The sequence below is a fragment of the Macaca mulatta genome, chromosome 14 (assembly GCF_049350105.2).
Source record: "Macaca mulatta isolate MMU2019108-1 chromosome 14, T2T-MMU8v2.0, whole genome shotgun sequence".
Taxonomy (NCBI): domain Eukaryota; kingdom Metazoa; phylum Chordata; class Mammalia; order Primates; family Cercopithecidae; genus Macaca; species Macaca mulatta.
Window position 1 is genome coordinate 74677560 of NC_133419.1, and position 24559 is coordinate 74702118.

At 43.7% G+C, this 24559-nt stretch overlaps 1 protein-coding gene across 2 annotated transcripts in view; it reads right to left on the reverse strand.

Annotated features, from left to right (window-relative positions):
- Nucleotides 1–5919: 5919 nt before the first annotated feature.
- The window catches only part of P4HA3 (prolyl 4-hydroxylase subunit alpha 3), a 38829-nt gene continuing 20189 nt past the window's right edge, over nt 5920–24559 (reverse strand). Inside the window, exons 7-13 of one of the 2 annotated variants that reach the window (XM_015115196.3) lie at nt 24258–24434; nt 18854–18918; nt 16433–16592; nt 13287–13349; nt 9239–9307; nt 7406–7495; nt 5920–6579 (exon numbers count right to left, since the gene is read on the reverse strand). In XM_015115196.3, coding sequence (XP_014970682.3) covers nt 6259–6579; nt 7406–7495; nt 9239–9307; nt 13287–13349; nt 16433–16592; nt 18854–18918; nt 24258–24434 — 945 coding nt within the window. In that variant the 3' untranslated portion in view covers nt 5920–6258. Of the gene's footprint in view, nt 6580–7405; nt 7503–9238; nt 9308–13286; nt 13350–16432; nt 16593–18853; nt 18919–24257; nt 24435–24559 lie in introns of both variants that reach the window. The other variant, XM_015115195.3, reaches the window with a different exon arrangement.

Genomic DNA, 24559 nt, shown 5'->3' on the forward strand with positions numbered 1-24559 from the left:
ATGGCAAAAATCGCAGTTACTTTTGCATCAACCTAAATAACAGTTGGACAAATGTTAATCTAAGGACCTGTGAGTTAGGGTGATAAGCCTTCCCACCTCCATATGCACATATGGACCTCCTTATCCTTCAATATCCAAATCAAAAGTCACATGACCCCATCACATGAAAGACATAATCATGTCTCTCACAACTTTGATAATGACACAGGATTCTTCTCTGCTACTTGCCAACCGGGGACCTCCATGGCCAGCAATGCCTCCTGCCCAGGCCTCACATGGCCACAGACCTGCCTCTGGAGGTACCATGCCCACTGACCCACCTGTGCTATAGCTTGTACCCACATTCAGGGGTTCTTGAGCTCTTTCCCCATGTCCAAGAAGAATGAGGATATGCTGACAATTTGAAGAGTGAGGATGGGCAGAGAAGAATTTTATTGAGTGATAGAAAAGCTCTCAGTGGAGAGGGGACAGGAGGGGTGGTCCCCAACCCCTGCAGTCAGATGGTTTCTCTATCTCTCTGTGCCTGGGTCTGGGGCTTTTTATGGACTCAGAATGGGGAGTGTGTGCTGACTGGTTTGTCAGTATGCAAAAAAGGTTAAAGCAAAGACACCACTCACAGTATAAAAAAAAAATTAGGAAAGGGTAGGTATACGTAAAATAGGTGAAAGGTGGGGAGCAATCGGAGGAAAGCGCACTGAATGGGAAAACAGGTTCTCAATCTGGTTCATGGATTTAGCTGGGACTTGTAGCTGGACTTTAAACTGTCTTTGTCTTGAAGGTAGGATTTCACTGGGGACCCCATCCTATCTGCCTAGGCATTTGTCTGCTTCCTGCCGTTATCAATAACATTTTATACGTTCCTCTTTCACTAGTATTTCACTGGGATTGTAACTATTTTCACCATATTTTCACATACGTCAGTATTTTCACTAGTATTTCACTAGTATAGTCATTGTGGGTTCTCTTTTCTGGGAGCTCTTCAAGGTCAGAGACTCAATCAGTCATCCCAGCATCCTCAGCCCCAGCAAAGGTCCTGGCCCAGAGGCAACATCAGGAATGCTTAGCTGAATGAATAAATGACAGGCCACACATGCAGTCTGTGCTCATTTGTCCACTGTGCACCTGTTCCAAGAAGCACCTGTGGCGCATTGGAAAAAGCGTGTGTCTCTGAGCCAGGAAACCTTGCTTCTAGTCTTGAGCTGACACTGACACACAGTGGAATTATGGGCAAGTTGCTTTACTTTTCTAGGGCAGGGGAACTAACTACTGCCCTCCAGCCCCATAAGATGATAAGCAGGTGAACAGGAGACATGGTGGTCATTATTTTAGAGTTATGCTCCATCTGAAAATGTGGTGGACTTTAAAGGTGGTAGGGATGTCATTATCTATGGGGCTCCATCTGAGCGATGCCCTTGAACCCTGAACCAAAAACACTGTCACCATGCAGGCATCCTGGTGCCTAGAATTCACTCCTAGCACCTTATTCCTTTGAGCTAATCTTTGATTTCACCAGGCTACCCATTTCTAACGCAAATATGCCCCTGTCAAGGACAGGGAAACTCTGTCACTCAAACCTTAGGGAGAATGGGCAGATCAAGCCCTTCATGGGAGGGGTCCTGTGACCAATGAAGTGAATATAAAGAGGGATGTGGCAGAGAGGAAGAAGGGAAAGAGGCAGGCTCTGATTCCGAAGGGGGAGAAAATTGTGGGGGTCCACAGCGGGGAAGAGAGAAAAAGTCCAGAAAGAGGTTAGAAGCAGCTAGGAGAAGTGGGAGACTTCCCCACCAAGCTCCAGATCCTGGTTCTGCCCCTGGCTGTGTGAACTCAGTGATGTCTTTTCTTTAAACCCCACTTTCCTCCTTTGCCAAAAGGGATGATAATTGTTGTGACTATGATACAGGAGAGTGATCCACAGCAAAGAGTAGGCACAAATGTTTGTTTCCTCCCCCTAGCCCTTAGCCGATTTCATAGTTCTACTGAGTACACAGCAATCTGCAGGTCAATGTCCCTCTCTCCCAACCCCAGCCCCTACACACAGGCTCCTTTGCTTCTCCCAGCTTGAGCAGCCAAGGCCCCCAACAAGAGACTCTTTCAGTGGTTCTATGAGAAGGCAGTTTGTGCTGCCGTTGGCGTTACTGGACAAGAGTCCCCGGAATCAACACCCTCTTGCTTTCTCCTCCCAGACAGCTCTCTCTACTCCCCTGTTGTGTCTGAAAGAGGGACAAGCAGGATGGCCGCTGCACCTTGCATTGCACAGGCACACATTCTTCCTCTTTCCATGTGTTTCTGGGGCTCTAACGTGGACACCCTCAGCATATTCTGGCCACAGGGTCCTGCTCTCGCTCCAAGCTCCCACAATCCTTAGGATGAGCAGCACACAGCTTCCCACTTGATTCTATCCAATTCTCGCTTACATCTGGGCATGGACCAGCTCTGCCTTAAGGGCAGTGAGCAGGCTGTCTTCTTTTCTTGGATTCTCATGAAGCAGCTAGCATGGGCAGGTCACTCAACAAGTGTTCACCATACATTTGCAGAACTGATTCATTCCTATATTCAACAGATATCTACATCTGACAAGAGTTCTTAACTATTAGGCATCAGTGGCACAAGCGATAGACCTTTTCAATACCTGGGAAAATGTTGGAGGTCCCCCTGCTGTAAAATTATTGGCTCCAAAAGATTATTGTCAATGGAAGCACAGAAGTGACAGCAAAATAACATGGAATACAGACAACGGAGGGCTAGTTAAGGTCTTTGGTGACAGACTGACATGGATTTGAATCCTGCCTCTGCTATTTTATACTTGGATGACTTCAGGCAAGTTATACTTTCTCTGCCTCAGTTTCCCTCATCTATAAAATGGGCATAATAGTATTCATCTCATTTTGAGGCTTAAAGGAGACAAATACACCTAAGTTCTCAGCACAGTGCCTGGCCTATCATAAATGATATGGTTACTAATGATAATGATAATAGACTTTAATGTAAAGAATATTATCTGGAATCAGGCTTGCAAGTGATATATAGTGCAGTGCCAGAAACCCAGGTTGGACAAGGCTATTGGAAAACAGCTCACAGAACAGTGCAAGAAAGAAAGAAACAGGCTGGGTGCAGTGGCTCATGCCTGTAATTCTAGCACTTTGGAGGCTGAGGCGGGAGGATCACTTGAACTTGGAGTCTGAGAAAGAAAGAAATAAAATTATAAAAATATCAGTGCCCCAAGCCACAGTTGACCCTGCTTAGAATTAGCTGTCTATCTATCTACTAAGTGGGACCCAAGGCCATGCCACTTTATCAGGACTGGTCAGATTCAGAGGGCATGGAGACTAGTGCAAATATAGAATTAGGCAAATATAACAATTAGTGCAAATATAAGAATTAGGCCTTTCCACTCTAGGAGCAACGTGGTTTTGAAAGCCGTCTGGTGGAAAGAACACTGGTAAGGGAGACAGACCAGCCCCAGCTCTACCAGGAAGCCCCAGGAAGCCACTAACCATTCCCACCTCACTTTCCACAGTACCTGCTATTCTCTCCTCCCTGGGGAGGTGAAGTTCAAGTGGAGTGGTAAAGTGTTTTGACAATGAACATGCTGGCCAAAAGTAAAGTGTCACTGTCCCTACAGCATGCCCCCTAGTATACACCCAGCCTGGTCTCTCCTCAGCCTCTAGGGACTCTGCTCATCTTCAAGACTTGCTCAAGTCCCTCCTTCCCATGAAACTTCCAGGGGTGAGGGGAGCCTCTTAATGCAGCCTGTTCATGTCTCCACTCGTGGCCACATGTCTCGTGATGATTTGAGGGTCTGCTCCATTTCTAGGGGCAGGGTCAGCATGTAATTCTCCTTTCCCTCCCTAGTGCCAGCAAGGGCCTGACACTGAGTAGGCACCTTGTCAGTGTGACTCGAATAAACAAATGAGGCTTTCTCAACTACCCCAAATCACAAGGCTCCCCTCCCTCTTGATGGCAGCATTCAGTGGTCATTCATCTCTTTCTGCATGCAACATTGTCACATTGTGCTTCGATGACACTGAACTCAGGATGCATTTTGTCTTATCCCCCTACCGGCCCAGCTTCCAGGGCTACATCCTCTGTATCCCCACAGCACCCGCTGAGCCCAGGGCCTGCCCCTGAGGATTACTCATTAAGCAGTTATTAATTTGCAGCCAGACTTTTCTGAGTCTCAGTCTCCTGGTCAAGATGTTTGATAACTGCCCCATCTCAGACATTATTAAAAGCGCAAGATTTGGGGCCAGTCTGTGGTACTCTCAACAAGTGACTTAACTCTATAAATCTGCCTCCTTATCTGTACAATGGGGATAACTGTATTGACCTCATAGGGTTGGAATGAGCATTAAATATTTAACGCATGAAGCTCTTAGAACAGTGCCAATACTCTGATTAGCTCAGACCCATCCTGTAATTCTGAGAAGTCCAGGTTCTGTGATGAAAAGCGAGCAGCCTCCCCTGCAGACAGTCGCTTTCTGTCTCGTCTCAGGCCTGTTCCTCTTGGAACTGGAGGAGGCAGCTTGTGAGTAGTGATAGTAACTTAGTAAGAGGATTTCCAGAATCCTGATGTGCTCTGCAGAAATCCTGGGAATGTGACAAGATGCACTTCAGACTCTGAGGAAGCTGGGTGTTAGAACATCAGAGCCTTTCCCTCGGGGCCACAGAGCTCTGGGAAGCTGAGGTCCTATGGGCTTGCGGGGAAGGGGCAGAGACGGCGAGCATCCAACCACCCAGTCCTTACACTGTGTGGCTTCCTTGTGAGCAATACATGCCCACAGCCCTGTGAAGGATCCTGAGCCAAGTGGCCTGAAATGTTCTCTTGGCACAAGTGCCCAAATATCACAATCACCCATCCATGCAGCCTTAGCCCCTGCTAGGCCTTTTGCTGGGAAACACTTCTCATCACACTCCACTTACAAAAAGTCTATGTCCTCCAGAGCACAGCTCAGAGGATGCCTTTCAGAACTGCTGAACGCCTCCTTACGCTGAACCAGACCTTCTTCTGGGGCTACCGAGAGGAATGAGGAGCACAGAGCCTAGAGGGGGCAGCCTGGCAAATACATAAACATTGAAATTCGGTGACCTGAGGGCTGGAATAGAGGCATTTACAAAGTACAGCACAGCCACAAAGCACTTTCACTGCAAGGAAGGCAACTGACCAAAGTTTAACAAATGAACAAAGTCATTTCAATCCAGAGAAGTGTAATGAAGAAAACAAAGTCAGTTCATATGAAAGAAAGTGGCTGGGTGGTGGCATGGTCATGGAAGCTCTGTGAGGTAATATTGAGCCACTGCATTGAGTGGAATGACGAAAAGAGCTCAGCGGTGGAAAGACTGAGGGGATGGCAAATGTCAAGGGCTGAGAAGTGGGAGTGAAGGTGGTGGTGATGGACATGGTGGTGATGGGGACAAGAAAGAATTCCAGTATCTGGAATGTACAGTGGGACAGTGGTGGGAGGTGAGCTGCACTGAGATTACAGCATAAATAAAATGCTGTACAGTCATTCCTCAGCATCCATGGGGAGTTGGTTCCAGGACTTCAAGAGGACACCAAAATCTACAGATGTTCAAGTCTCTTGTATAAAATGGTGTAGTATTTGCATATAACCTGCAACCTGCACACATCCTCCCATATACTTTGTCACCTCTAGATTACTTATAATACCTAACACAATTTAAAAGCTGTGTAAGAAGATGTTATACTGTGTTGTTTAGGGAATACAATACAATCTATTTTTTCTGTACTGAGCATGTACAGAATAAAGTCTGTTATCATCCATGGTTTTTTTTTTTTCCAATATTTTCAATCTGAGGTGCAATCCATAGATGGGGAACACATGGATGTGGAGGGCCAACTGTACTGTGCCTTTTTTTCCACTCAGCATTATAATGTAAGAATATTCGCAGTTGGGAAAATGATTTGTAAACATTTTTAATGACTGTATTAAAAAGCCATCATATAAAAAGAAAAGAAAGTTGCTTTCAACTTAAAAAAAGTCCTTATATAATGTACCACTTGTCTGGGATATGCTTCTGGGAGGGGGACACTCCCTACTTGGGCTGCAACAGAAGACAGTAGGGAGAAGGGCTTAAAGTTCTGGGAGTCAGGCTAGCCCCTCCTGCAGGTGTCCTCATTACCACTTCTTGGTCCCTGTGGTTAAGGTTCAAAGTGCCAAAAGACCCACTGATCGAACCTGAGACTGTCGAGATGTCCTGTTCCCAACAGAGAGTATCTGAGCTCCAGAAACTTGCCTTTCAGGCCTCCACTCCCCCCTCCTTTGTACTATGCATCCTACTCTGACTCCCATGGCTGGAGCAGATCAAACGTACATTCTGTGTCCCCTGGTAACGACCTCTCCCTTGCCTCTGATTTGCAAGGCACAGGCAAAGCTGACAAGGCCTTCCTCCAGGAGGCTGCTCTGCTTTCTCCTCTCCTACCCCAGCTTTTGGCTCCTGGCTTCTCTGGAAAGCCACAGGACTCCACCAGCTTCTCTCTGACAACAGTTCAGTCTTCAGGGCTGGAGCTGCAGGGTCTGCGGAATTCCTGTCCATACTCATGTATCCACTTGTTGGCCACTGGGAGAGAACGGGGAAGAAGGAGACGGCAGACTCAGCAGAGCAAACAGCAGCAGTGCTGCAGACTGGTGCGCACTCACAGGGGCATGTGAGTACCCCGTTAAATTCTGCATCCTAGGCAACTCACTTGCCCATCCTAGTCCTGGCCTCACTATGGACTACAAGCTGTTTGTTCCAGCAGATAAATAGCAAAGAGGACATCGTCCTCTGGAAAAATGTGACAGGTCCTGTCTCCTGTAAACTCATTTTCAAATGTTTGGGAACTAAGGTCACTCACCCTTCATTTTAGAAGCCCATGTTCCCCGTGAAGCCATTCCAGAGTACTGAGAGAAAAACGGATGGCATCTCCTGGCAGCCTCCACCTCAGCTCATGAGCCCCCTTCCACTTCTTTTTCTGTATTCAGAGCTAAGTGCTCCTGGACGTATATGTGACATAAACACGTCCATCTGCTTACTGATCTCTTCTTTGTTTTCCCACCTCCTCATGGGGAACACTAAATGCGAGAGGCAATGGCTTGACACATCTTTCCTTGGGGTAGAGTGTGGATGGGACAACATATTCCTCTCTGGAGGTCCTCAGGAATCAAAGCCTATCTGGTCAGGTGAATAAACCTTTACTGACAGTTACTCTGTAACAGGAACCCCTGCCTGTTATGGGCTCCCAATCTGTTGGGGACACCTCATTCATAATCCGATCTTCTCAATATAATGTGGCACTGTAATGAAGCGTTTAGAATGGGATGGCTGTGCTAGGTCCCACCCATCCCCTGTTTCACTCTACTCTGCACCCCGTACCCCCTTCTCATGCTAGAAAGGCAGGACTTACCCCACTTATCTCCCACCAGGACAGGACAGCCCGCATGAAGTGTGTCACTGTCCCCTTCACCACTCCTATGCAGGTTCCACCAAAACAGTGCTGCATTCTGAAACAAGAGGGCCCAGCCCCAGGGAGGGTCAGCCCAGAACCTCAGTCCTCGGGAAGCACATACTAAGGACAAATGCAGGCATGTCATTGAAGAAGCCTTTCCATGCAGTCTGGGGGCAATGCATGCATAAAATGGCACAAAATGGCATAAGTTGCCATTTACTCATTCACGCATGGGTCACTGACAGAGTCCACTGTGCCCCAGGTCCTGGGGCTGCAGAGACAAATCACGTCCAGTTCTGCTCTCCAGGAGCTCACAAGAAACAGACATAAAACAGACCTGAACGGCCGGGAGCGGTGGCTCAAGCCTGTAATCCCAGCACTTTGGGAGGCCGAGGCGGGCGGATCACAAGGTCAGGAGATCGAGACCATCCTGGCTAACACGGTGAAACCCCGTCTCTACTAAAAAATACAAAAGACTAGCCGGGCGAGGTGGCGGGCGCCTGTAGTCCCAGCTACTCGGGAGGCTGAGGCAGGAGAATGGCGTAAACCCGGGAGGCGGAGCTTGCAGTGAGCTGAGATCCGGCCACTGCACTCCAGCCTGGGCGGCAGAGCGAGACTCCGTCTCAAAAAAAAAAAAAAAAAAAACAAAAAAAAAACAGACCTGAACAAGACAGCGTGGTGAGTTCTGGGAGAAAGGTGAGCATGTTTGTCATTGGGTCACTGAGGAGAAACACCCAACAAAACCACAAGGTGGAACAAAATATTCCTTACACAGCCAAGCACATCACCAACTCAGAAGCTTTTCCTCCCGTAGGCACTTATGACTAACACCTTCAGGGAGCAGGCAGTATCATAGTCCCCATTTTCCTAGCAAAGAACTGGAGGCCCAGGGCTTTAAATAATGCAGCAAAAGAAGGAGCAAAGTGAGGACACAAGCTCAGGTGTTCTGACGCTAAATCCTGTATGTTTTTCCCCCACACACTGCTTCTTTGCCCTATCTACTTCCTGTAGTCAAATTACTTTAACCTTGGCCCTCAAAGTAGACAAAACCCCAGGTCATGAAGAGCTTTCCAGGATGCGTTGGCAGTCTCTATGTTCCCAAGCCTACAAGAGGCACCAAGTTCCTGAGCATTCAGAGATACCTGGCATTGATTTATCAAATGCTTAGAATGCGTCAGGCACTGTACTACCTGCTTTACAGGAATGATCTCATTTAGTTATCTACATTTCATTCCTAAATTAGGTAAGGGCTGCCAGGGAGTTGGACTGATCTGAAATTTGGAGGAAATGCTCATTCATGAAGCAAACCTCCTATACTCAGTTCTCCTCGGCGCCTACCCTTTCCAAATTCCTATTGCACCATCAGAATGCCTGCTGACATCTCTGTAAACTCCTGGATCAAAGGGCTATGAATTTCCCTCTGCACCCACTGTGTCTCTAGCTCTTAATGTGGACTGAACTAATAATGGAAGGAACTAGCTGCTGTAGAGGATCCAAAGTAAATAAAACAGAGCTCTTATCTTGAGGAGCTGTACTGTGACAGGGAAGACAGACGTGTAATCATCTACTCGCGAGGTAAGTGTAAATAAAATAACAAATAGAGGCACAAGTGACAAGTATGTTTGTGATAGTAAAGAAGACTATTGGATGATCTGTGATTCTGAGAATTGGGGAAGATCTCTTTTTGGCCCTCCTCCCAGGAATGGGCTTGCAAGCACAGAGAGCGTGAAGGTTAGGGCGTGAGCGCTGCACTCCCTCAACTCCATCTTCTGGGACCAGGGCCCCACTCACCTTAACCACAGGCACGCTGAGGTTGGCATAGATGAAGGCTGTGGCTCCTCCAGCTTCCACCGAGCTCAGCTACAAGACCAGAGGAAGAAGCCAGAGTTAAAACAGCCACCGACTTCCCTACCCTGTCATATGACGTCATTTCTGCATAGATTCCTTCCCACGGTCTTCTATTCAACTCTGAGAGAAATACTTGAAAGACAGTGATCCAACTTAGGAGGAATTTCGGGAGCCTACTCAATGGCATTGGTGTTGCCTACACGGCCATAAGAGGACAATGTTTTGGTATTCCTTCTTTCTTTTCCCTTCCAGTTAACATCCTTATTGAGGGCTACAATAAGTAGATTCAAACTTTTTTGACTGAGACCCTTAGGAAAAAATACATTTTAAATAATGACCCAAGACACACACACACACATACAAACACACACACAAACACACACACACACACACACAGCCTGAAATATAATTGTCATAAAACATTCTTACTGAGATAACTTCTGATCTTCTCTATTTATTTTATTTTATTTTATTCTAGCGTAGTTCTCTGAAATGCTCATCAGAACCACTAAACTAATCTCACAACCTATAACGGATCATGACTTGTGGCTTGAAAACCAGTTTAGACTATGATTCTTCTTGGAAGCTGGGCATCATAGGAACTACTCATTACACCTTTGGCGTATTCTCCAGATCACTCTGCTCCTCTCCAGGAAACCCAAGCTAAGGAGTTTCATCACTGGTCTGTTCTAGGATTATGGATATGTTTTCTTAATGTGAAGCTTTTTTTCTGGTTGTCACAGAAATATATAATAATTATAAACTTTTTTAAAACAGGAAAATATTTTTAAATAACAATACTTATCATTGTACCATCCAGAAAAAAGTTACAGTTGACTTAGTGATAGTTGACACTTATTGGGCACTGACTATATGCTAGACGTTACACTATGTCCTTACAAATATATTATCTCATTTATTCCTCAAAACAATCCTAGGAGTTACAATTGTTATTATTTTTAACTCTTCTCATTTTACAGATGAAGAAACCAAGTCTCAGAGAGCTTAGGTACCTTATAAAAGGTCACATGACTCTTCCGAGACAGAGCCAGGATTTGAGCTGAGCCAGTGCCGTGTGACTACAAAGCCCCTGCTCATAACCATCATGCTACACCTTTGGAAATTTAGGTCATATCCAAACATTTACTATTATAAACAACACTGCACTGAACAACTTAATGAAAACAAATCACTTTGCATTTTGGATTGTTTTCATAGGAAAGAGTCTTAGCACTAGTATTATGGGGTCAAAAGGATATGCATAAGTTTTATACTTCTTACACATTTTGCTAAATTATTTTTGCAGCAGTTGCATCACACAAAAGTGCCAGTTTTACCTCATGCTGCCTAGCACTATCTACCGGAAGGTTCATGCTCTTTAATCTTATGGCAGTCAGATCCCAGCACATTTACTTGTGTTACAGAGCAAAAGGTATAGGAGGTAGGACGCTGGCCCTTGGTAGATGCAAGTGAACTGACGTGGTGATTTGGAACCTGGAAATGGCAGTGGTGACTATCAGCATTCCTTGGCTCCCCCTGTAGCACACTGGGAAAGCCGACAAGAACAACAATTGGTTCCTTGTGTTTAAGTAACTAACAAATTAGATTATTCTATTCCAGCCCTTGCCAGTAAGGGGCAACCTGGACTTTCTTGCATTCTTTTACCTGTGGTTTTACAATATGGTGGAAAGGAATGACATAGCCAACACACTAAAAAGAAAATCAGATTTTGCATGCAATGAAGCTCATGAGCACAGCATGGGCCATGAGAACAGTGGGGAAGGGAGAGAAATCTTCCCTCTGTATACCTTCTACTGTTTTGTATTGGGGCTGAATTTTTTTTTTTTTTTAATAGAGACAGGGTCTCACTCTGTTACCCAGGCTGGACTCAAACTGCTGGGCTCAAGCGATTTTCTTGCCTCAGCCTGCCAAGTAGCTGGGACTACAGGTGCACACACTGCACCCAGCTTGGGACTGATCTTATGTCCAATCTGAGCAGAAAATCACCAACTGGATCTCAACTCAATCCTCTGTACTTCTTAAAGATTATTTCCTCCCTACAATATCAGTCTTAGGTTTCCCACAGACCTTAACATTTGTCTTGAGAAATGTTTGTCTTGAAATTGTCTCAAGAAATCCCAACCTGCAGATAAAAGACAGGCATAATCTAGCACTTCCCAGGTCCCACGATACTGATTCCCCTTTACGAGACCCTTTCCTTTAATTGCTCTGTAGGATACAATGACAGAAACATACAGTATGGAACTTTCCAGAGTGACATCCCTTCTTACATTATCTCATCAGATCCTCACAACAACACTATGAGGAAGCACAGGGCAAAAAGTGAGCTCAAATAATAGATGTAATCTGTGCTGAGGTCACATAGTAAGTGGCAGAATCAGAATCATCCCTTTCCTTTAATTGCTCTGTAGGATACAATGACAGAAACATATAGTATGGAACTTTCCAGAGTGACATCCCTTCTTACATTATCTCATCAGATCCTCACAACAACACTATGAGGAAGCACAGGGCGAAAAGTGAGCTCAAATAATAGATGTAATCTGTGCTGAGGTCACATAGTAAGTGGCAGAATCAGGATTAGGTCAACTGACTCCAAACCCAAAGTGCATTCCATTCCACTGTGTCTCAAATACTTAAAACCCAAATGCACATTCATGCACATGCATGTGAAAGTGTGTGAGAGTGCGTGCACAAACACAAACACACACACATGCATTTGCCATTTAAAATTACTGGGCTTTTATACCCATGCTACCTTTGCTATAGTAACTGGGGCCCTGTAACCAGGGAACCAGCCATAGGAGATACTGAGGGGATAAAGAACAGAGATATATTGTGCCCTAGATGCCTTATTTATTTGGCAGTAGTTCATTCTTTCACTGTCTGTGACCTCCCATGACAGTTGGAGTGCTAAACCAGAGATGCAACCAGCTGCAGCTCCAATGATCAGAATGAGGCCAGACACCATTGTAAGTGGAAGCCTTCCAGTTCCATAGAAGTACAGAACTGAGCCACATAGAGAAACACATTGACATTGCTGGCATTAAAGACTACACAGAATGCTGGCCTCCAACTGCCCTTTCTTGACTGTCCTGTGGAGACCAGAAACAGTTCTAATAGAAGAGGAAAAGCTGGGGTACAGGATGTCTGTTATTCTAATGAGCCTGAAACAAGGACTTCATCCTTGGTTGTTATATAGAGCCCCTTCAGTGAACAGTAAGATATCTCTTCTAATAAGTGATTAATTCTAATAATCTCTTCCAGTGACAGGTGATTGAAATTATGGCTTGCCACAGAGAAGGAAGTAAACCCACATAATCTGAAGGAAAGGGGATAGGTGAGATGATACAGACTGGGGCCGAATCCTGATCAGGCCAGGAATTAGGAGAGAAGTACAATTTATTGTTTTATTTTGAAAGGGGTGTCATGAAGATTTTACTGAAGATTTTACAGAGAGATAAGGAAGATAATTTTCACTAAATATCAGAGGCAGCACTCGCTGAATTTCTCTCAGTGTCTCTATTCTTCCCTCTTGTAAATCTGCTGCCTCATTCCTCATCCCTGTCTCTCCCCACAGCTCCACAACCTCATCTATGGGTTGTTTTTCAACACTCATTAGTCCATGAGACCTCAAGGACACAGACTCTCAGATCCTCCTCCTGTGTTGTTCAAGTTTCTCTATCTCTTTGCCTTCAGTGGAGCTCTACTTCCCATCCTAATCCACTGCCCATACCAAGGTCATATTTAGATTTACACACTGTCAGCTCTTTAAGGGTAGAAACCTTGTCTTATATTTCTTTACATCTCCTACAGTGCCTATCAAAAATGCTGTCTGAAATTTGCAAAATTCTGGGAGATTTTTGCGCTGAGTACCAGATAAAATCAATATAAGAAATTGCTTTGAAAACAATAAAATAAAGTAGAGCTATAGTCAGTCATGAAGTAAGAAGCCCAGAGCAAGACTCACATAGATCATAAATGTTGCAACTCGGTTTCCAGACTTCATTCTGTAGAGGGGGCTGCTTGGTGACTGAGAAAAAAAACAGAACATATCATTATTTTACGCACATGGCACCAGTGGGACAGGCAGGATCCCACTATTAATACAAATAGAAGTAAAATGGGGGCTTCAAAGATGGGATATAGTTCTGAGCTACACCTACTGGAGTATGTGCCCGCCTTTGCTGGCAGGTACTCAATACAATTTTCTTTTTTTTTACTAATTTATTAGATACTTATATAAAAAAATTGTATACTAATACCAAAGAGAACTACTTGTCAGTAATGAAAGTACTATATAAGGGGTTAATTGCACCTCTGAGTTTTCTGTGAAATATAGCAATTAATATATAAAATATTACAGATAATTATTCTGTAGGAACACCAAATCAGAAGACCAGAGTTCCAATTACTTGCTGAAGAGACATGCTCTTTTCTTTTTGTCATGGAACAGTCTGAGATATGATTTACATTCCATAAAATTCACCCCTTGTAAGCCTACTGTTCAATAAGTTTTAGTAAATTTTAACAGTCATCCAATCATTCCCACAATTGAGGTTTAGAACACAGAACACTTCCATCTGCTGAAAAGTTCCTTCATGCCAATTAGCAGTCAATCCCTGCTCCCACCTCCAACCTCAGGCAACCCACTTATCTGCTTTCTCTCTATAGCATTCCATTGTGCAGATATATCAAAATTTGTTTATCCATTCACCTATTGACAGACATCTGGGCTGTTTCCAATTCTTGGTTATTACAAATAAAGCTACTATAAACTTTTGTGTACAAGTGTTTGTAGAGACATATTTTCTTTTTCTTTTGGGTAAAATACATAGGTGTGAAACGGCTGGATCATAAGTAGGTGAACCTTTAACATTTTAAGAAACTGTCAAACTTTTTTCCAAAGTGTCTGTATAATTTTGCATTCCCACTAGCAGTGTATGAGAGCTTCAGTTCCTCCACATCCTCACCAACACTTGGTATTATCTTATTTTATTGTAGCCATCGTAGGAGAGTGCAGTGCTATCTCATTGTGGTTTTAATTTGCATTTCCCTAATGATGTCGAGCATCTTTCCATATGCTTCTCAGCCATTCATTTATCCTCTTTGGAGAGGTGGCTACTCAAATAACTTTTTGTCCATTAAAAAAATTGAATTATCTTATTACTGAGTTATAAAGGTTCTATAGATATTTTGGATACAAGTTCTTTACCAAATATATGACTTGCAAATATTTTCTCCTAGTTGGTGACTTATCTTTTCCTTTTCTAACGATATTTTTTGAAAAGCGAAGAATTTTAATTTGATAAGGTCCAATTTATCAGTTTTTTTCTTCTTTTATGGATTATACTTTGGTGTCCTATCTAAGAAATCTTTGCCTAACCTGTGGTCACAAAAATTTTCTCTTATGTTTTCTTCTAGAAGTTTTATAGTCTTACATTTACATCTATGATCCATTTTGTGTTAATTTTCATATATGGTGTGAGATAAGGATGTATAGTCATTATTATTTTGCAGATAGATATTAAATTGTTCCAATACCGTCTATTGAAAAGATTATATCTTCTTCACTGAATTTCCTTGGCACCTTTGTCAAAATCAATTGATCATAAATGTGTTGGTTTGTTTCTGGACTCTGTTCTGTTCCATTGACCTATGTGTCTCTCCTTACACTGGTACCACACTGCCTTGATTCTTGTAGCTCTATACTAAGTTTTGAGATCAGGTAGTGTGTGTCCTCCAATGTGTTCTTCTTTTTCAAAATTGTTTTGGCTGCTCTAGGTTTTTTGCATTTCCATATACATTTTAGGATCAGCTTATTAATTTCTATAAAAATAACCCTCCTGGAATTTTTATAAAGCTGGGGTTCAATTTATAGATCAATTTTGGGGAGGTCATTTTAATCCTCAAAAATCACTACTGGGTATCTACCCAAAGGAAAAGAAAGTATTATATTAAAGAAAAAACACCTGCCCCCAGATACTTATTGCAGCATTATTCACAACAGCAAAGTAATGGAACCAACCTAAATGTCCATCAATGGTTGATTTAATAAAGAAAGTATGGTATATATACAACATGGAATACTATCCAGCCATAAAAAGAATGAAATCATTTCCTCTGCAGCAACATGGATGGAGCTGGAGGCCATTATCCTAAGTGAACTAACTCAAAAGCAGAAGATAAGATATTGCATGTTCTCACTTATAAGTGGGAGCTAAACAATGGGTACACATGGACATAAAGATGCAGGTAACAGACACTGGAAACTCCAAAATGGGGGAGGGTGAAAGGGGAGTGAGAGTTGAAAAATTACGTATCAGGTACAACATTCAATATTTGGGTGATGGGTACACTGGAATTGTAGTCCCCACCATTACACATGTAATACCCATGTAACAAGCATGGCTGGGTGCAGTGGCTCACTCCTGTAATGTCAGCACTTTGGGAGACTGAGGTGGGAGGATTGCTTGAGCCCAGGAGTTCAAGACCAGCCTGGGCAACATAGCAGGACCTTGTCTCTACAAAAAAAAAATTTTTTTAATTAGCCAGGTGTAGTCCTAGAGCTACTTGGGAGGCTGAGATGGGAGGATCACTTAGCCCAGGAGTTCAAGGCTGCAGTGAGCTATGATGGTGCCACTACATTGCAGCCTTGGCAACAGAGCAAGACCCTGCCTATAAAGAAAAAAATAAATACATAAATAAATTCGTAAATAAAAAACAAGCATATATACCCCATGAATCTAAAATTAAAAAATATATGTATTTGCTATTATCAGCAAAGATGGCCAGTTGAGATCATGAGGATAGAAGAGTTACTGGAGGAAGGACAATCCTCACCAGGAAGTCCCTGAGTGAAGAAGTCAGATGATTCCATGACAAGCCACATTCTTCCCTCACCAGCAAATTTTAGAAGAGAGATGGTGGCAGACAAGAAAATGAGTCAGCAACAATATGCTTGAAACTAATGCTTTCAGATGTTTCTAGAACAAGAACCTTTGTTCTAAGGTTTCACTTAGTATTCCCTGAGAGCCTACAAGAGCTCTGCCTCAGAGAAATAAATAATGCCCTGGCTTCCTACCCCAGGGGATTGGTCACTGACTCCACCATTACCGTAGCGTGGTCAAAGTGAGGCTCATAGTGCCCTCCGATGCCATAGTTCACCACCTGCAGATACTCTGCATACGGAGGCCGGACATCAAGGCCTGTGAGGGCAGCAATGCGGTGGTTAAGGGTCACCAGCATTGGGTCAACGGTGTCCTTCAGCCAGGCACTAAAACACACCACAGATTGAAGCATCAATGATCTGATGCCTGAAATGACTAAATGATGTCTCTGAATGAGTGAATAAACAAATAAATTATGTTAATTGCCAGAAGGAAGGATGGAAGGAAGGAAGGAAGAGAGGGAGGGAAGACAGACATAACTGCCTAATTACCTACTCATTCCTCATGGTATGTCTGCCCAGTTCACTTTGTTCTCTACCTCAACAATCTCATGGCATTGAGATACAAAGAGGAATAAGACAAAACCCCTGCCTTCAAAGCTACTATGGTGTAGAGACATCTGAACAGAGGGACCCGGATACAGTGGGAAAAGCTTGAGATTTAGAGAAATGTGACGAGTCCCCAATCCTCTGTGATCCTAAGTGAAGTATTTAACCACTAACCTCTCTAAGGGTCAGTGTGTTGTCTATAAAATTGGGATGATAATAATGTCTACTTCACAGACTTAAAAAGATTGTGAGAGGCAATGCTTATGAAGACACTTTGTGAGCTATATGTTAGTGTTACTTTTAAACACAGGAAAATCTCTGCTCTACTGCAAGACAAGCCAGGATAGGGCAAAGACCAAACAGCAGAGTTCAGTCTCTTTTCCTGAATGTCTTGTTGAGGTTCTGACAAAGTGGCAATTTTGGAATCAGAATTTATGTCCCTGGAAAATGAGGAAGTGCTCCCTAAAGCCAGTGGGCCCCCTGGGGAGACCATAAAGCTCTGAGGGAAGAGCCTTGGCATGATATGGAAGACCATTTCTTTGCTCTTTGCTTTTGATGAACTAATGTGTTCATTCTTTTAAATAGAGTGCAAGCAGAGTGCTATGCCACATGCTCTCAGATTTACAGAGATCCCCAAGACAGGGTTATTGCCTTCTAAGAGCTCATGGATTATGGGAGAAAGGACAAACACAAATATAACTAAGAACAAAGTAAGGTACAGTGAAAAATTGAGAAACAGACTTTAAAGTGCTGGGGAGCACAGAGGAAGAAGAAGTTCATTCCAGTGGGGCACTCAGGTAAGATGGTGACATTTAGGCCAAATTTTGAAGGGTACATAAAATTTCAATAGATGGAAAAGATGTAGGAGTATTCCAGCCTGAAGAAACAGCATAAGCACCGACATGGAGGTGTGGTAATAAATTATGCATAAGGAGATAGGAAGAAGTAACGGGAGATACAGCTGGAGAAGCAGCCTCAGGGCATGACATAGAAAGCTGAAAACACTGTGATATGGAATCTGGACTTGACTTTATGGATAATGGGTAGTCCGTGAAGGTGTGCGAGCAGGAAAATGATTGGTAATTAGAAGTTCCCTGGTGACCTTTGGGAGACCAGCTCCAGTGAAGTTGTGAGGACAGAATCAAAAGTCAAAGAGCTGAAGAGTGATGCAAGTAGAGAAAGAAAGTAGTTTCTTGTTCTGAAAAGGGAAGAAAATGCCACCTGCTCCCCTGGAAGCAATTAACCCAAGGCTGAATTTTCTCTCTGACACTACAATATCAGAAAGGTTAGAAAAAGCAATGAAGCTGAGGAAGGGTCATAGGGACCTTCCATAGCTTAGAGAATAACTACTAATATGAAAGGCCCTTAATGTACCAGACCAAGTAAGTTAAGCCAAATAAATGATTCTGAATCACAGCTTTGATCACTCACCTCCCTTCCCAGACAGCACAAACGAATCCCCATTCTGAGGTCTGGCCTCTTGCCAAGGATGCTGACATCACTGTCTCACATGTCTTTGGTGGATGCAAGTAAAGGGCTGCAGTGGGGGGTGGGCAGGGCTGGAGGGGTGGGATAAAGCTGGGCTCTCACAGCTGAATCTGCTTCTCTACAGAAGCCATCAGGGCCACAGAGTCTATTTGTCCTTCCAGTCTCATTGTTGGCAAGTCATGCTTTGAATATGAGTCAGGAGGTGGGAACAGAATCTTGTAAAGTTAAAATTACAAATGTAGACAGGACTGTATCTTCTGGAAAAGCAATCCTGTTTAGAAGAACAACTACAGACTTATTTTTTGGCTTAGACCAGAGGAGCTCTTCCAAGTCTCTCTCGAATGGCCTTCTAGTTAAATCCTCAGATGATCTAACAATCTGGGAAAGGGGAGTGGAAACTTCTCCCTCTTAAAAAGAATGTATCGCTATAAACGTGAACTAGGGGTTCTCCACCTCTGGCGGTCCCTGAACGGCTGTTGCTGACTGGCAGTCAGGTATGCTACGGCCCTGAGGGTGGGCAGCAGGTATGACCAAGGAAGGGCCCTTCTTACCTTTTGCTGATGCGGTACTCCACTTGTAACTGCTTCTCCCCTGATGCCACCACTGATCTCTGTAGCTGGTGGGAAGGAAGTAAGACAAAGTCCAAGTGGTTATGATGCAAAAGGAAAGGCTTGTCATTCAACAGATATGCTCCTCCCTTAAGCATAAACATAACAGATGCCAGTTCCTCCCTAATTAGAGGACATTTTGCATGTGGGACTAATTTAGGGGCAGCTATCAATCCTGAAAATAAAAGACCATAAGGGACTAAAAATCGTAGAGTTGAAAATAACCTTTAACACTGTGTCTAGTCGACAGTAAGCACCCGATAAAAGTTTGCTAAGTTGAATTGAACTGTTATTTGAATCCCTTTTGTATCTGCAAGACTGTGAGTTAGGTAAGAACAGGGGCTATTTCTCATTCGTCTTTGTTTCCCGGGGTCAGGCACAGGGCCTGGCCTATGGTAAGCACTTCGTAAGTGTTTGTCGAATAAACGAACACCTCCAGCAACAGGAAACTCTCTACACTCAGAGGCACCCTGCTCCTTTTAAATATTCTAACGAAAGCCTTTCCTTACAGAGAATCAGAATCTGTTTTTGCTACAACTACTTTTTTAAAAAAATTGATTATAATAGTTATAGATGTTGAGGGTACTTGTGAGATTTTCATAGCTGCAACTGCCTTGATTATGAAAAGACAACAACAGTTTTGATAACACTAGTTTAATTTAATGCCTCTCTTTTGTTCTGAATGTCTAGATACAGCATTTAAATTATTATTATTATTATCTTTAGAGACAGGGTCTTGCTATGTTGTCCAGGCTGGAGTGCAGTAGTACAATCATAGCTCACTACAGCCTCCAACTCCTAGACTCAAGCAATCCTCCCACCTCAGCCTCCCAAATAGCTGGGACCATAAACACATGCCACCAAACCTGGCTAATTTTTTAAAAAACTGTTTTTTGTAGATATAGGGTCTTGTTTTGTTGCCCAGGCTGGTCTTGAACTTCTGGTCTCAAGGGATCCTCCTGCCTCAGCCTCCCAAAGTGCTGGGATTATAGGAATGAGCCACCGTAGCAGGCCTAAATTATTTTTAAATAAAGTGTCTCCTAATTGCAAAATCCAGGGACAGAAAGAGAAATATTATTTATTTATACGAGGGTAAATGCCTCTGTCATCAGAATGCTAGCTCATGAGGGCAAGGACTTGACCTTTTTTCAGTGCTGTATCCCCACGGTCCATTCAATGCCTGGCGGTGGAGTAGGTGCTTAGTACTGGTTAAATAAACAAATGAATGAATGAAACAGGGCACTGTGCTTAAAGGTACTCACAGGGCTCAGACTCAGCTCTGGTGCTTCACAGGCAGGCAGAGCCTGGGGCAATGAGCTACACAGACAGAAGCTCTTTCCCTTCTCTGAAGCTTCCATAATGTCATTGTCCCTCCTGCTAAACCAGGTAGACAGTCTTGGAAAAGCCTCTTCTTTTCCTTGGGCCTGTTTCCCCATCTATAAAATGCAGCACAGGAACAACATGTGCTTGCGTGTTCCTCTCATCATGTGGCTCTACAATCTTATGAAGCAGGAAATCAGAAGGGGATTGATGTTGCCTCTATCCATTGTCCCTGGTGTGCTGTCCTGAGCCATTTGTAGAGGAGAGACTCACAGAAGAGAGATGCTCCCTTCTGTTCTTTTAGGGCCAAATCAATGGTTAAAAAAAAAAAAAAGAAAAAGGAAAAAAAAAAAACCCTGAGGAATCCCTTCTCCACTCCAAATTAAGGAGCCACCTTATACTTAATTCCTGTAACAATCATTAATTGTCCACGTACCAGTCACTCATTTTTTGGAACAAATATTTATTAGTTGTTCTCTGTGCTAAGCATTGTGCTAGGCCCTGGAAAAACAATATGTTAACCCAGACAATGTCCCTGCCCCTAAGACATCTAATGGGGCCATAATAGGCAAGTATAGAATGCCATGGAAATACAGAGAGGGGCACATAGCCCCTTCTTATGAGGGACAGGAAGTCTTTCCAGGATGTCCACGAGACACACTGGAATCATACGGGTGAGAAGCCAAGGGCAGCTCATTCCAGGCAGACAGAAGAGTGTGCAGCTGGAGCATCAAGTGCTGGGGGAGATGTGGTGGAAGGGGTTGGCAGCAGCCAGGCCATGGAAACTTGTAAGCACTCAAGGGCAAAAGTGACCCATTAAAGAGTTTCAGCAAGGGCTTGAGTGGTCAGACCTGAGCTTTTAAAGATTACTCTGGCAGCAATGGGAAGAATACGGGCAAGGCATTTGCAGAAAGATGATGCCTGCTAGTTTACAATCTGACTGGGGAAAGAGGATGCTGACCCAAGAAACTGTCGGTGATGTCAGACAACACATAAACGGCAGAATAGATTTAAAAATTAAGTACCAGACAACCGGTGAGAAAAAGCTTAGAGTTCAGAGGAGGAATAGGTAATTGTATGTGGCTCTAAAAGGTGCTCTAAAAAATGAACCAAAGGCGGTCAGACTGGTCAGGGCTAGCAGCCCAACGAAGGTGCAGGGCTTCAACTGAGTCTTCAAAGAAGGGCAGGATGTGCCAGAAGTAGAGACAGAAGTAATGAGTGGGTGTGCTTTGGGAAAGGGACAGTGACTAGGAAGCAGAGATATTCAACACAAGCCACTGAGGCGTCTGTCTTCGGTTCCCATGGGGGAGCCACTACCATGTCAGTGCAGGGCTGATTCCTGGGAGAGCCACAGACCAGACGGGCATCAGCAGCCCCAGAGAGACTCTTCTAGGGGAAGGAGGTGTGCCAAGATCTGTGCATGCCAAATGGACGACACAGCCATGAACATTTAAATCCACGTCTCTGGGTGGGTCACTTCTCCCGTTACCATGGTAACAGGGCTGTTCTAAGCAAAAAGTAGCTGTTGGCCAAAAGCTACTACTGCTGGCTCACTGCAAAGCTGAACCTGTTTGCTCTAATTCACCAGTGGGGCTTAATTATCTCAAAAAACTTCTGTGCAAAGATTCTAGACTGTCCTGGAGGGGATTTTAGATGAAATGATGATTGCTCCTCTTCTGCCTCCAATCCATGTCTGCTGTGACAATCTTCCTTAAAAATCAGACATGATCATGCAACTCTCCCATTAAAACTGTCCAACAGCTCTCCTGCTGCCTACAGGATAAAATCCAAACTCCCTGGCATGGCATTTATAGCATCTGCTAATGGTGTCTCACATCTAGCCTCATCTCCTATTACCTCTCGCCCCCATCCCTTGCACACTTCAGCCACCAAGTTTCTGTCCAGTCTCTGAACATACCACATATCACATACTGTTGCCCTTGCACATACTGTTTTGTCTTTCTGGAATACCCTTTGCCACCTTCTTTCTCTGATAGATGTCACCTCCACAGTGAAGCCTTCCCTGATTCTTCCTCCCTTACCCATCTGTTCTTCACCCAATTGCCTTTTCTTTACAGGAAGCCTCCCTTTTTTATCTGCATAGTACAACTCCCTGCACACACCTCTATGATAGCATGTATCATAGCTTAGTGTAAATATTTGTTTTTTACCATTGTGCACTAAGTTCCCAAGAGGAAAGAACCAATACTTCATCTCACTGTAAAAGCCCAGCACTCAGGCCAGTGTCTGGCACACAGTGGGCTCTATTCTCTTGATGAATGACTAACGGCTGCCTGGATGAACTGCACATGTTAAGGGCACAATGTCTGGCTTGACAGAAATAATTCTGAGACAATATCTTTAAAGAGGCAACATGCTTATAGAGGTGCATTATTTTTTAATATTTAGCACGCTTCCAAATGGAAGATTAAATGTCCTCTTCCCATTGACATCCAGCTCGGCTTGGTGACTTGCAGTGCTTTCCCTGTCGAAGAATTAGAACCTCGCTGTTGACTGCAGTAGTGGCCACATGTTTTGCTATGACCAATGAAACATGGGTGGAAGTAACATCTGGCACTTCCACGCAGAAGCTTTATGAGCCAGCTCATGTTTGCCATTTGTCTTTTTCCTTTTCCATGAGACTGGCAATGTCCCATATAGAGGCTGCTCTGTCAGGCTGGGTCTTTGAGTGAAGATAGCGTGGGATGGCTTTAATCAAAATTTAATTTAATCATGATTATAATTTAATTATAATCATAATTACATTATAACTAAATTATAGCTAAATTTTTCCTTAAAACAGCCCTGTTGCCATGGAAACAGGAGAAGTGACCTACCCAGGGATGTCTATTTAATCGTTCACGGCCATGTCGTCCATTTGGCATGCACAGACCTTGGCACACTTCCTTCCCCTAGAAGCGTCTCTCTGGGGCTGCTGATGCCTGTCTGGTCTGTGGCTCTCCCAGGAATCAGCCCTGGGCTCACGTGGTAGTGGCTCCCCCATGGGAACTGAAGACAGACGCCTCAGTGGCTTGTGTTGAATATCTCTGCTTCCTAGTCACTGTCCCTTTCCCAAAGCACATTCACTCATCACTTCTCTCTCTCGCCACATCCTGCCCATCTTTGAAGACTCAGTTGAAGCCCTGCACCTTTGTTGGGCCCGCTAGCCCTGACCACTCTGGCCTCCTTTGGTTGTTTTTAAAACGAAATTATAATCATGATTATAATTGAAGTACAAAGTTTAATTTATAATTATATGTTATAATTTATAATTCATAAATGAGGCACAGAGATTAACAATAATAAAATAGAATAATAATAATAATATACTGTATTAAAGTTATGGGAAAATGACCTCTCTCTCTTAAAATATCTTATTGTACTACACTGAGAATAACTGAAACCACAGAAAGTAAAATTGCAAATAAGGGGGACTACTGTCCCTCTAAGTTCTAGCTGTGGCTCTAGCTATATGTGTGACCTTAACAAGTCCCTTCCCCTCTCTGGGCCTCAGTTTCCTTTTTAACAAATACTGAAGTTCAGCTTTCTACTCTAACTCTGTAAATACGTGCTAGGATTTTACTCCTTGCCACTGTCATTTCACCCTTTTCCCCACCTCTACCGATTATATGGAATGGTTGACACTTTTGAAGTGTTCTTTTTTATTTGCGTTTTCTTAGGTTAAACTTACATACAATGATATGCACAGGTCTCAAGTGGACCATTTGGTGAGTTTTGACAAATGCATACAGCCACATGTACCATGTCCCTAAGAAGATATCGAGAGCACATTTTCAATACCCTAGAGAATCCTCTTGCACATCATCCAGTTAATCCTTTCCCTCCAGAGGCAAGCACTATTGTGATTTCTTTCCACCATGGATTAGTTTTATGGAATGGTTGGCATTCTGAACTCCTTAGCTCTTTGAGGTGTCTAGTTGTTCAGGTTGCTTATTCTGAACACTCCTGAACTCCAGGCATGTGAAGACACAAAGAGAAATTCTTGGCGGGTTCTCAGGACACTCACCCATGGTTCTGCAAATTCTCTAATTTTCTGAGCCTCTGAGTCACTGACAAAGTCATGGTAGAGAGCAATGTAGGGCTCCAGGTGGATGACCTCCTTCCGGATGGGCTGGAGCAGCAGGTAGGCATTGGAATTGGTCTCATAGGAACAGTAGAGGCTAGGGATCTGGTAGAGAGTGGGCTGGAAAGAAAGAATAGGATAAGCACAAGAGAAGAAGGGTCTAGGAGCAAAACTCAACTTAGGGGAACTATGGCATAAAAAATTGGAATGCAAAAGATACAGAATGTGGTCACTCTGATGCTGCC